The sequence below is a fragment of the Aplysia californica genome, unplaced genomic scaffold (genome assembly GCF_000002075.1).
Source record: "Aplysia californica isolate F4 #8 unplaced genomic scaffold, AplCal3.0 scaffold00624, whole genome shotgun sequence".
In the NCBI taxonomy this organism is placed as follows: Eukaryota; Metazoa; Mollusca; class Gastropoda; order Aplysiida; family Aplysiidae; genus Aplysia; species Aplysia californica.
In genome coordinates, this window is record NW_004797894.1 from 82,466 (window position 1) to 96,654 (window position 14,189).

At 38.1% G+C, this 14,189-nt stretch overlaps 1 protein-coding gene across 1 annotated transcript; it reads right to left on the reverse strand.

Moving 5' to 3' along the window:
* Window positions 1-6,262: 6,262 nt before the first annotated feature.
* Window positions 6,263-14,010, reverse strand: LOC101864257 (protein SCO1 homolog, mitochondrial). Its single transcript, XM_005107709.3, has 7 exons — window positions 13,673-14,010; window positions 12,608-12,724; window positions 11,650-11,740; window positions 10,935-11,132; window positions 9,317-9,409; window positions 7,891-8,006; window positions 6,263-6,677 (listed from the first exon to the last, which is right to left on the reverse strand). Exons 1-7 carry the CDS (start codon window positions 13,904-13,906, stop codon window positions 6,534-6,536), a joined length of 993 nt encoding a protein of 330 aa, XP_005107766.1. The 5' UTR covers window positions 13,907-14,010; the 3' UTR covers window positions 6,263-6,533.
* Between the last annotated feature and the right edge of the window lie 179 nt (window positions 14,011-14,189).

The window sequence follows — 14,189 nt, forward strand, 5'->3', positions numbered from 1 at the left end:
TTCGGGGGGAAAAACCCAGTCTTTGTCTTGTGGCAGTTGTCAAACAAGAAGAAACTTTTACCCGTAATGTGCAGAGGACGAACGGTCTAGCTCAGAGAAAGTAGAAAGAACGTCTCAAACTTTGACTTTGAGGATTGTGAGCGTTTTGTGCCTTTTCAGTTCTGTTGTTTTGACAAGGATTCTTTAGCATATTTTATATGTTTGTATCTTGTTTGCTTATTTTTAAAGATCATTTGTGTCAATTTGTTACGTTGTATCTATACGCCATTCTCTTGTACTTACTCAAGAAACTGCTACTTACAATACAAATGTTTATAAGAAATGAAATATTGGAAAGTTGGCTAGACAACGGTTCGAATCTCTAACAAGAGGATCATGGGACAATATAATACATTCATTTCTCCCCCCTGTGAGCCGAGTGGCTTGAAGGAGGGTCAGGTCCTGGGTTCTTGGTCTTTTGCTGTTTCTCAAGCCAGAATATCTAGTCTTACGAAGGCTCATAGTACTCATAGTGCTGGTTGGTCTTTAGGAGCATTCTTGAGTGATGATCGAACCATATGTGACTCTCTTATATTGTTCATTTGTTTTGGAAAGTATTTTACGGTGCTCGCAACTGCATAAGGTCATGATATGAGTGTGCGTCTCTGTAGTTCAATGTGTCTGACAACTGACGTGTGACGTGTTGTTCCTCTTGGGCCTACTGTGTCTACTTACCACCTTGTTCCTGATCTGGTCTCTCGTGGTCGTGTCCATCATTGACCAAGGACCAAGTTTGTCACTTATAAGTAGTATATCGACGTGCTAGATGCTTAAAGCTATTCTATACTTTTCATTTTATAATTGGTCGTTTTTAAACACAAGGGGGCTATCCCCAAAAAATGTTTTGAGAAAATCGAAGTTAAAGTTAAAGTTTTTTGGATTCTTACAGTCTTTGTAAAAGACAAGGAGAGTTTTCTCTAAAACCAAACAAATATACGCATCAATGAAACCAAACTTCTTCTATAGGTAGGACAAAACCCACTTTTGGTGTAGGTCAAGATTTCTGGAACCCCCCGAAACCTAGCTTAGCCCACTTGTCCTTTAAAGCGACCAATTTGCCTAGTTTTCTGAGAACAGGAATGGGAAGTGCGAGTGGTGATATGATATAGCCTAATAATCATACTCTTAAATATATTCTAGACTCTATGGGTAAATGTTAGTATAAATGGTTTTGATGGGTTTTGCCTTCACTTCATACTTCGTGTCAGTTGGGATGTTCAGGTGTCACAAGAGAGATGAGAGTTGATAACTGAATGCACTCATTATTATTTTCTGACAACATGTTTCCGATTTATCTTATTAGTTTACCATCTTCTGTTGAACTTCTGTCTAGGTAATTCACTTGCGCTTGCTTCGGTTGGGATCTGTTGATACTGATCTCCAGTACTTACAGTTTCCTGTAGATACTCAGTATCCCAGTTTTGCTGACGATAATTTTAATATAAATACAATATAACACAGATAGCTCGAATTCGTCGGGACCGGCCACGATAGTTGGAGGGATCCGTTTACTTTAGTTTTAGTACTTTCAGTAAGTGTTTTAGGGCACTTGCAACACAATAAGGTTATATAAGTGCCGAAGATTAGAGCTGTTACAAGAGAGTAACAAACACAAAATAGCAGCGGAGATAAGGACGATAGATGTTTGATAGGAAAGAAGAAACAGACTACACCAGGGCACCCACCAACCACCCACAAGGGATCCGTAGTTCGAGAGATATCTTACACAGATAAAGAGAAAAAAAATAACGGGACTGCTGGCACAGTTCGACAGATGCGTGGATTCGAGTTTTCTGTGTTCGACCTATTCGTGCTTTAAACTGTATATGTGAGGCAGCGTGGTGGAATCAGGCTCTCGTCAAAATAATCAAAGTGAAGAAACTTGCATTTTTCCGCAAGTTTGTGAATTTTTAATCAAATTTTTGTTTTTTGGCTCAACACATTTCATGGGCATTAAAGAACTCATTTCTATGAGGATTATTCTGAAAAACATTGATTAAAGGCACAAAAAATGTACTTTTTCAGTTACCTCGGACTCTTAAGCGAAGGAAATAACTAATCTTTGGTGGCCATTTTCTCACTAATTTTACCTCTGAAAACAGGTGACCCCAACCCCCTTTTTTTCGCCAATATCTCGACTTGTATTCATCATGATAAATTAATATTTTAAAATTCAAAATAAAGACAAGTGAACAAGCTTTCAGATGATACCAATAACTCTACATGCCCGAAAATTGACGAGAGCCTGATTCCACCACGCTGCCTCACATATGGTATCTCACACAGCAGGCGTTGAGCTGTCTATATGTAGCCAAATCGTATCCCTACCATCACGTGATTGTACACGATTAATACTGTCTTAGGCCTTTTGAAAAAAAAATATAGGCCCATAAATAGACAGGTGAGAGAAAGGAACCTTTTTCAAAAGCATGCGTTTCCTGAGTAGGAAGAAAAAAGAAATCCCCACTGTCTGATTCTGATACCTGTATCTCCAGAACTTTTTTTCCGTAAAAAGAGAGCTAACGACAAAATGTGAGGCAGCGTGGTGGAATCAGGCTGTCGTCAAAATAATGAAATCGAAAAAAGCAGCAGTTTTCTCCACATTAGCAATTTTTATCAAATTTTTGTTTTTTTGGCTCAACACCTTTTATGTCCATTTACAAACACATTACTTTGAGGATTTCACCGAAAAACGTTGATTAAAGGCACAAAAATATACATTTACAGTTTCCATGGACTCTCCAGCTTTGGAATTTACCAAGCTTTGGCGGCCATAGGTGACCCCCACCTCCTGCAATCCAAAATATCTCCATTTCTATTGAAGATGGATGGATAATTTTTTCATTGAAAGCAAGATATATGACAAGCTTTAAGATAATACCAATAACTCAATATGCCCAAAAATTGACGAGAGCCTGATTCCACCACGCTGCCTCACAAATTTCCTCAGCATTTTACAAGTTAAAAAATATGATATGTAAGTTATTACTATACAAATTATTATTACAGCCGAATCTGCTTGTATTGAATTCGATGAAGTTGATCTTTTTCTCGGGTCCCAGCACGTCTTCTTCTTTTTTACAGATCCCAAAGATCGGGTTGAACTTCGGACATTTTTATCTATTTTTTAACTACCCCAACATCAACTCACCCGTCGTATACTATATCAATAATATCATTATTTTTATTATTATCATGATTCTTCTTCTTATTGTTATTATTACATAACTCAAGAAGACTAAAACACTAGCCTAAAAAAGAACCCTTTTTACTGTAGACATTTGAATTGTTTTAGTGCATTTCAGAGCCAAATTAGTTTTTTTCTGACAAAAGTTCGTACTCTGGTTTCTATAATTTTGTTTTCAATAAAAAATTAAAATGCAAAGCAGGCAGTAATTTGACGAAGAGGCGTTCTCGTCTCTTTCTGCTGCTGTCACTGTCCAGTTTTCGATCTGTCTTCGCTTGTGTCTGTGCCGCGCTGCTGTCGTCAGTTGTAACCTCCGTACTCAGTGATCTTGTTCTGGTCGATGTTGTTGGAAACTTGTGAAGCTCCTGTGATTTTTGCTGTTTGATATTGTAATGATTAATTGCATTTTGTGCTGTCAAAATGATGACTGTTAAACTGTGAATGCATACAGAAAAAAAAAGTCTTGAGTCACTTTGTTTTTTAGATGCCTCTCGTAAAGTTGGAGTTTTGTCCGTTTGGCTGATAGCTTGCTGCAAAACCAAGCAACTGGACTACATGTAATACTAATAAGTGCACAGCACAAGTTTAGAGCTAAAGCCCCTATCAACACTATTACTGAAGTTATTTTAGAGGCGGGGCCTCCACATTTAGTGTCTGCCCTGATAGGACCGGGCCAAATTGGTTGAGTCTTAAAAACTCCGCCAAGCAGCAAGAGGTCAAGAACACCAAGTCTGGGAATTGAACCTGGGCCACCCATTCTGTAGTCCAGCATGATGGCAACTGACCAATGCAGTACCTACTACTGGACTGAAAGAACAGATTCCAATTTTTCCATCATCATAATCCTTTCTCACCCCATATCAACAAGAGTTCCCCATCTACTTATGACATGAGTCCAGCTATTTTCCCGTCTCCTTTCAGTCAAATCTAAGTCCTTCCTCCAAGTAAATCTACTATTAAGTCTTCTGTAATAGATTGACTTGATTGTCTATTACAAGCACAAAGCTAATTGAATTCATGGAGGCAGCCATCAAGGGTACACCAGAACTGAACTTTATTCAGAAGAGTTACACAACAGACCAGTGGCCAAAGGGGACACAATCATGATAATTAATAGGTTACTACTTCGAAGATTTATGTCCCTCTATTTTGTACGATTATTACACAGATTAATTGTTACTTTATTACATCTTCCTTTCTTTCTTTTTCCTTGAGAAGCCCACATTCAGACCCCCCCTCCAAAAAAAAAAAGTGAGCTGCTGCTGTTGTTCAAAACCCTGCAAGACACAATTCCCGGGTGGTTGGCAGGAGCTTTCATGTGGTTTGATCCTTCTTTCCTATAAAAAAAAATCTATCATCCTTACCCCTTCTTCTTTGTTTGTTTTTTTGTATGTCATTTTCTAGCAACACCTCAAATATTCTACACTTGTATTCAGAATTATGTTGCAAGTGCTGTAAAAGGTAGCCCATATTGTCAGTCTAAAATATAAAAGTAGAAAAAAACAACAGAAAACAAAACTTAAAAAAAACCCCCCACAAAACAAAACGATAAAAAACCCCAACAGCACAACATACAAACCTCATTGATGAATGCGTAATTATTACTCCCCTATGAAACAATGGAATAACAACACCCTTTTGTAAGTCGTGGAAGTTAAAAAAATTAATTAAAACTTACACAAATCACACGAACGAACGTAATATTTAAAAAAACAATTTATTTTGTTGTTGGTAAAAACAATCACAGTACAATGAAAGCAATTCGAAACAAAACAGAAAAGCGTTTTGTAAATGAAATCTGTAACATCACCGCTGCAGAGAAACAGAACAGAAGAACGACAAACAACAGCTCAAAAGGAGACAGAAGTCCGAAATTATGTCCAGGCCCACCTTGAGATTACTGGAAAGCTCTTCAATAGGATCAAAAATAAGAAAAAAACACAAAACAAAACAATATGTGTAGCAGCATCATGGTAAAATCAGGCACTCGTCAAAATTAATTAAATCAAAGAAACTATTATTTTTCTACCCGCTGAGCAATTTCAATCTTTTTTTTTTTTGTGCTGAAAACCTTTTGTGTCTATTCAAAAACACATTTCTTAGTGGGTTTTGCTTTGAAAAATGTTGATAAAAGGCACAAAATATGTAAATTTGCAATTTTTAAGGACTCTAAAGCGTTGGGAGTCCCCCAACTTTGGCAGCTATTTTCTTGCTACTTTTACCTCTGACACCAGGCAACCTCCCCATGTCCTTCAGTTGCAGATATTTGTGAGGCAGCGTGGTGGAATCAGGCTCTCATCACAATAATCAAAGTGAAGAAACTTGCATTTTTCCGCAGTGTGAATTTATATCAAATTTTTGTTTTTTGGCTCAACACCTTTCATGCCCACTAAAGAACTCATTTCTGTGTGGATTTTTCTGAAAAACATTGATTGAAGGCACCAAAAATGTAAATATTCAGTTACCACGCACTCTTAAGCTGAGGAAATAACTAATCTTTGGCGGTCATTTTTTCACTAATTTTACCTCTGAAAACAGGTGACCCCCACCTCCTTCTTTCGCAAATATCTCGACTTGTATTCAAGATAAATGGATATTTTTAAATTCAAAATAAAGACAAGTGAACAAGCTTTCAGATGATACCAATAACTCTACATGCCCAAAATTGACGAGAGCCTGATTCCACCACGCTGCCTCACATTTACACTTCTATTTAAGATAGATGGGGTTGTTTTTTTTTTCATTGAAAGCAAGGGAAAAGTACAGGCTTTAATATTATACCAATAACTACACATGCCCTAAAACTGAGAAGCGCCCGATTCCACTGTTTCTAGACCCATATGTGCACAACAATGAAATCTACTGAGCCGTAAAGGTTAATATATTTCCAGATATATTAGCCGAAGAGTACAGAACTGAAAAGAGTGACAAAAGTAAAGCAAGGAGATATATATATATAGAGCCAGCATGTTGTTGTACCAGAGACAGTTGCTTATCTAGACCTGCTGCAAAAGATCTCTCCGACAGAAGTATGGGCTTTGTTCTCATTTTTATTGACAAACCCAGTCTTGGCAGTTCCTAAATTTTTCTTCAATTCTGGTAAGTCCATAAGTAGCAATACTATAAAAAGAGAGAAAACATATTTTCTGATATAATGAAAACAGCCTTCAGTTCTCAGACTTTCAATATATCGTAACAAATATTTTACGCACTCATTGGCAGCTATGTATGTCTCGTTCTGAACCGTCACCAGTCGTGAAATGTCTGCGAATTGCGGCGATAATGTATTGTTCAACGGGGGGCCACTTCACTTGTGTCTCTCGTTGCGGTTGTAGGTGTAAATGTGCAGCTTCATGGAGTTGAACATCTCCGGGGCGGTTTTGTTCTGGCCAAAGTAGTCGACAAACTCTCCCTTGGGGTTCACCAGGTACGAGATGATGGAATGGTCCACCTGGAGAAAGGTCAAAGGTCACAGAGATAAACAGAGAGTAAACCTAGATATAATATGGTCGCTTTTAAGCACAAGGGGGAGAACATACACAGCTCAACTTTCACTTGAACAGAATAAAACCAGAACTTCCCCCAATGTGTCCTTTGTGTGACTATGCATATGACACTGTGGATCATCACCTGTTCCACTGTACAGCCCTAAATGACATCAGAGCTACACTTCTCCCTCCGAGACCTAACTTCGACAACACACTCTACGGAACATTACAGCAACTGCAGCAAGCCTGCACTTATCACTACATGGCATTGGATCGAAGGGCGAGAGCCCAGATGTTGCTGGAACGATAACAACAACAAGCACAAGGGGGCTATCCCGAAAAATGCTGTTTTGAGAAAATCGAAGGTAAAGTTTTTTTTACCCTTATTCAGTTTCTTTAAAAGACAAGGAGAGTTTTCTCAATAACCAAACAAATATACACACCAATGAAACGAAACTTCTTCAATAGGTAGGGCAATACCCACTTTAGGTGTAAGTCAAGGTTTCTGGAAACCCCCACAATCTGGGTTAGCCCCCTTGTCCTTAAAAGCGACTATATAGCAGCTTCAATAAAAGACAACTCGTCACTCCCACGCTCTCTCTCTCCTCTGATCAAATATGCTTGACCTAGTGCACAGAACAGGAATCACCATGGTGGGTTTGTGTGTGTGTGTGTGTGTGTGTGTGTGTGTGTGTGTGTGTGTGTGTGTGTGTGTGTGTGTGTGTGTGTGTGTGTGTGTGTGTGTGTGTGTGTGTAGTATTAGTTTTAGTAATGAGTTTTACAGCGATTGAAACACAAATACGTCATACAAGTGCTGAAGATTAGAAGTGTTACAAGAGAGTAATGTACATAGAAAGAAAGGAAGGAAGAGAGACACTTTACTTCACATTTCCGAGCCAGCAGCCATCGAGTTCTAGCCCTTTGGCCTGCTGACATGGCAAAGGATTTACAGGTTTTTTTAAAGCAGCACTTTGTTGCTGTATAGAGTATTTCCGACATCTGGGGAAGCAGGTAGGTAGGTAGATACTAAAGGAGAAGAGATAAGGATGATGGTTCAGAGAGATAAAACAAAGTAAGTCTATATATAGCAACTTCAATCAAAATAAAGTTGCCACCCCCTCCCCCTAACTGCTACATTACAGACGCCTGTCTGGTCGAATCGTGAGGTCAACTTACGATGTAGTCGTTGTCCTCATCCTTCGGCCCGGCGCTGAAGTAGACTCTGTAGGCTCTGGTGGCCGCGTTAATGTCCTCTATCGTACCCGTGAAGCCCAGCAGGCGGGGAGAGAACTCTGTGGAAATATATCACGCGTTAATGTCCTCTATCGTACCCGTGAAGCTCAGGAGACGGGGAGAGAACTCTGTGGAAATATATCACAGAAAGCTAGCTTGTTTCACACGTGTTCAAGTAAACTTTAAAAAAAATACAGTCAAACTGTCCCAGATGGCCATCTCTTGTTGAGAAATAAAAGTGGTTGTCTTAGACAGGTGGACATCTTGGACACTGTCATTGTAATATAGAATAAATACATGGGGGATAGTGGGAAGAGGCAGTTTGTACAGGTGATTGTCTTGGACAGGTGGCCATTAGAATAGAAGGGAAATCAATCATAACCACAACCAGAACATAAAAATCTTAGTAAGTTGACATAAAAACTCAGAATATAAATATTCAGCAAATAATTACATTTTAGTAATCCCCCTCCCCTCCTCCCCCTCTCCTGCAACCTAACAAAGCCCGACCCTATCCCAAAAGAGTAAGCTAAGACTTTTTCTGATTCACTCATGACTCCTTGTCAGTCCTTGTCTGCAGGTAACTTACAAAGAACTGAGAGATGAAAACTTTTTACAAGTGACATTTTCTGCAAATGATATCAACAAAGAAAGAAAACAGAGACTACCTTGCAAATCAACACAGTGTCAGGGGTTGAGTTAAATTGTGGTCTTAAAAAAACGTTTTCTTCTAGAAAAAAACACAACAAATTCTCTCCCATAAAAAATGACCAAAACAAAAAAAACCCCAAAAAAAACCAACCAATAACTAATCTATGCCATGATCAATCCCACTATTTAATGGGCCAGTCAATAAAGTAGCAATGATTAACGGAGAGAATAAATATGTGAGACATTGTGGTGAAATCAGGCGCTCGTCAAAATAATTAAATCAAAGAAACCGACATGTTTCTGTTTGTTGAGCTCTTTTTATTGATTATCTTAAATTTTTATTCCCACTGTTAATATCCATTTCAGCACACATTTCTGTGTGTATTTTACTTAAAGACAATCAAAGGCACACAAAAAATGAGAATTTGCAGTTTCCAAGGACATTGAAGTTTTGGAAATAAATAAACTTTGAAGGCCACTTCCTCACATGTTTTAAGTCTGATAACAGATGACCTCCACCTCTTTCAATCACAAATACTTCAACTTCAATTCAAAATAGATTAGTATTTTTCCCATCGAAAGCAAGATAAATGATCAGGCTTTAAGATTACACCCAAAACTCTACAAGCCCCAAAATTCACAAGCGCCTGATTCCACCTTGTTGCTACGCATATCTGTCTATTTGTGCTTTCTTTACAATTACAACAGCGAGCCTCACCGGACAGATACTCCTTCAAGGCCTCGGCTGTGTCCCTCTCCGGATCTACTGTGATCACGATTGGCTGGATCTTTGGCATGTCGGAGTCGGCATCTGGTGAGAGTTACACACAACCAAAGGTCAAGACGTAGGTAACGTGAAAGCCGAGCGAATGACAATATGGGAAGAGTAAACTACAGACAAAACTGTTTAAGACAGCAACCCATTGTCGAGAGAAAACTGGTCATCTTAGACAGCTGGATGTCTTGGCAGTGTAATACGGTAAAAAAAAACATAAAACAGGTGGGGAGGGGGGGGAAGATATTTGTACAGATGATTGTCTTACACAGGCGGCCTTCAGAGCAGGTTCAACTGTATCAGATAAAAGATCATTTATGTATTTATGTCACCAATCTAGTCTGATACAGCAAGTGGTTCGACATGTGAATGAGGCCTGGACGATATAAAAAGAAGTCGAAAACAGAATCCAAGCTGCAAAAATGTGGTTTAAGTAAGTTTTAGTAAAAGAGTTTTACGGCACATGCAACACAATAAGGTCATATAAGCACCGAAGAATAGATGTGTTACAAGAGAGTAACATACACAAAAGAGAAGAGAGATAAGGATGATAGATGTTTGATAGGAAAGAAGGAGCAAACCACACCAGAGCACCCGCCAACCACCCACAAAAATGTGTTTTTATAGAAGACAGGAGGTCAAATGGAGAGACAGAAGAACAAAAGAAATGTCCTGAAAGAATTCGATTCACAGCTTAGTATGCTTTCTGAGATCAGCAAAAGAAGACTCAATTAATTCCTACCAAAATGAAAATGTTTAACGTGTCCTTCATGCTCATATGACCCTATGCAGTTGGAAGTGCCGTAAAACACTTACCAAAATAAAATTTTAAAAAAGAAAGAAAAAAAAAAAAGAAAGAAAAAAAAAGAAAAGAAGACTCAGCTACCATTGTCACACAAACAAAGACAGACTTGGTGACAACTGTTCTGCAGGGTAAAACAGAAGCAAAGAATACAGGAAGACCTCTTACATCACACATACACCGAAAGAATAAAACCCGACAGAGGTCTATAATAGAGGTGGGCAAAATCCGGATAATCCATAAGGATAACCGGATAATTCTCAATGACACATTATCCAAATTCAGACTCTTAACTCTCTTTCCTGACCCGTTTGTCGAAGTGGGTGCACCCATTTGTCGAAGTGGTTCTAACCCATTTGCCGAAGCGGTTCATATGATATTATTAGCCGAAGAGGTGCACTAAAATATTATCCGGATTTTGCTGAAGCGACTCATTGCCCAGCTCTGGTCTATAACTTCGTGAAATAACACATCAAAGCTGAGACCAGGTATATCGATGGAGGACCGTTAATATGTTATATATTTACTTCTCAAAAACAAGTTTCAAATAGTTGATTTACTAAGACACTTTACTTTACTTTTTCGATCTAGTGGCCATTTGAGTTCTAGCCCTTCGGCCTGAAATAGCTGGTTTCAAATAAGCCTCCATCTGCGGATTTCAAATAAGTCAATAATGGAGATTCAACCCTTAATTCAATTATCGTCAAAATTGGGATTGAAAAGTTGAATCAATTTCTCATTACTACCTCATTCACTTACCACACTTCTCGAGGACTGCAACAATTTTCTCAATTTCCTCAGGACAAATATCTGGGCAGTTCGTGAACCCAAAGTAAATGAGAATCCACTGTCCCCGGAAGTCAACGCTGGACCGTCTGTTGCCATGGTGATCCGTCAGCTCCCAGTCACCGCCAAGCTTTGCTTTGCCCATTTTTCTGTTCTTCGCAATCTGTCTCTCTGGAGAAAATTTGTGCAAAATAAATGCAGTTAATACAAGCAGCACACAATTGGGACCACTTCGTACCTTCACCACATATTTACTAGTGTATAAAACATACATGGACACAGTGCATAATACATTGTGGTTCCTGCTCTTTGAATGTTAGTACAATAATAATAATAATGATGAAGATAATAATTTATGTTAATAATGTTCAATGATAATGATGATGATGGTATTATGATATTAATAATTCTCCATTTCATTGTATGTACCGTTATACATTATTTTTATATCTACCCTCTTAAGTCAGTGATTGCTCCTGTCACTACAGATCTTTAGAAATTGTGTTCAAGACGGAACCATGGAAAATAAATGAATGGTTCTGGAAATTCTTATGAATCGTAGAATACCCACGTCTCCATTATTTTTCAAAAGGGCATATTATAATTATAACACACTCCAATCCTGAAGACAGATCATCAAGGCGACATGCCTACACAATGAGGTCTAAATATCCAAGGTCAGACATACCCAGTTCCTTCTCCTTTTTCACGTAGTTCATACCAATCAGAAAGACGCCACCAATGCCGGCAACAATCAGGAGATTTTTCCATGATATGGGCTGGAGAGTATAGTGACAAAAAATAAATAATATCATCAATGTCATTTTAATTTTAAAAGCCATTTTTTTTTTTTTACGTTTTAAGAATAGAAAAGAAACAGAGCCTAAATCAGAAAAGTAGACTACACATTTTCCCGTTAAAGAACTAAGAAGGAAATAACAAAATTATTCCCAATGGCTCCTTTGTGTCTTTATTTGAAAACAGCTTTATCTGAAAACTCCCAGAAACTGATTTGGGCCCTGCCCAACAGTCAACTCTAAGCACTTTACAATCTATATTCACTATCCCAGCAGACCATGGATCGGAACACCCAGAAATTTTTCGGCTTCCCGGGAAGCACACAGTGCAAGCAGCCAATTAAGTGCTCAAACACTAACTTAAACAGGCAAGATCTTTCACTGATGATATGCTGCTTAGCCCCACTGACAGATCTGCAAGCAACAGGCCATATCAAACAAAAATCTCTGGCCATTAAATTGAAGTATACACATGGAAAATAGCCTTTCAGTATGGCAGCACAGCATACAGTGAGAAATCCAGTCTTAATATTGATGACTACCACAGTATAAATCCACTGCATGTAGTGGCAGTGTTCTGAAAAGAAAGATATCTCACCCTGAAATCATGCAGTGCAATTATAAAGTCTGTAAGAAACAGTTATAACATTTTTCATCATTTCTTTATAACCGTACATAAGTTCAGATGACATCAGCGTACACAGGCTTTCTATAAAAGTTAAAGTGACCTCATAACCTGAACAGCCAAGTGATATTCAAATCACTTTTAGGGCCTTAAAGTAAAAAGACAAGTCTGCATATTATCAAACCAAAGTAGCTAGCTGCAGAAAAAGAAAATTTTCGTCATACACTTTTTCCTGTGTTTTCCTTTGACTTTTTCTTTGGTGGTTGCTGTGGACCTGAGGTTGAAAATGTTTGCACTTGGGAGAATAAACTTGGTCCAGCAACAGGAAAGTGGCCTGATATCTGAAAGCAGACAGAAGATACATATGATTATTTTAATTAAATTGATAAAAAAATCAAGTGCCCTTTTGTCACCCCTGAGTCTTGAAATTTGAGAAAACAAAAGGCCGGCTCTATTTCTCCAAACGCCAGTTTTTTAAAATTTACTTTTTAGTCTTTGCTTTAGGGGTGACTAAATGCAAAATATGTCAAAGTTAAAAATAGTCTTGTTTCCTCGCAGTGCCTTTTGAAGGCATTTTCAAACGAAGAATAGTCTGAGAACGTTGCCCCAACAACAATTGAAGTCTGAATATTGAGACATCTAAAAATCTTTAACTCTATAAATTATTAAAATTCGATGCAAAAAATGCTTCTTCCCAGTCCTCGCAGAATGGCAGAATGAAAGATGACACCGAACTCTCGCAAATAACCAAAAATTCTCGAGGACAGTTCAACCATTCGGAGAAATAGAGATCAGTGTGTATTTTCCTGAGCTTTTGGAGAAAATATAGATCTAGAAATCTAGATTAGATCTAGATCTAGATCTAGATTTAGTCACTTCGAAAGAAAAAAAATTTACCAAAAAAAAAATCAAAAAATAGGGAGGGGGGCATGCCCGCTGTTTTTTCTCAAACGGTAATTTTATGTTTTACAATTAGGTTCAAAATTTTCTTTAAAATATAACAGTCAAGTGGCCAATTATAATGATAACAATTATTACTAGATTCTCTAGAGCTATATAATCTAGATCTATAATTGTTATTAAAACATTAGCATGTAAATCTCTGACAGCAAAAAAATACAACTGCTCGCTCTGTCTTTGACCCCCAAAAAAGAAGTGCGCACAGAATCTGTAGCGGTGGTAAACTTTACCCCATTCCATCAACATAGTACAGACAGGGTACAAGCTATCGTTTTTAAGATATTCATATTAAATATGATATTGATATAATAATAATAACTGATACTAACCCCTAAAACTTGCCCTTGTCGGAGGTAACTGTTACTGTGACGACCAACATGCCTTCCCACTGCGGAGGTCAAAGGCGTCTGCAACGTTCCCATTGATCTAACAAGTGGCCATGAATATACAAGACGGGAACCTGTTCTGACACTCTGACAAACAGAACAAGAAGTCTCTTGAGCAAATAAACGAAAACATTGAGAGCAAAGACGCATCGCTGAGTTGTAAACGAAGGTTATCATCGTCACGTCTATCAACTTTCGATTTCACAACTGAACTTATGAAAGGCGAAAAGTAAATAGACAGCATTCCGCTTCCGTGCCGACGAAGTCCAGATTTTTTCAGGGAGGTCAATGAAAAGAGATCAGAATGTGTTGACCTGGGTCTTTTCTATTATTTTATTGATTTTCTTCAATTAGCTTAGGCCTAAATAATGTATATTATGCTACTAAATATTTTGATTTTAGAATTACATTTTTCTGTTATGTATTTAAAGACCAGATAGATGATTCCAGAATTTCCAAA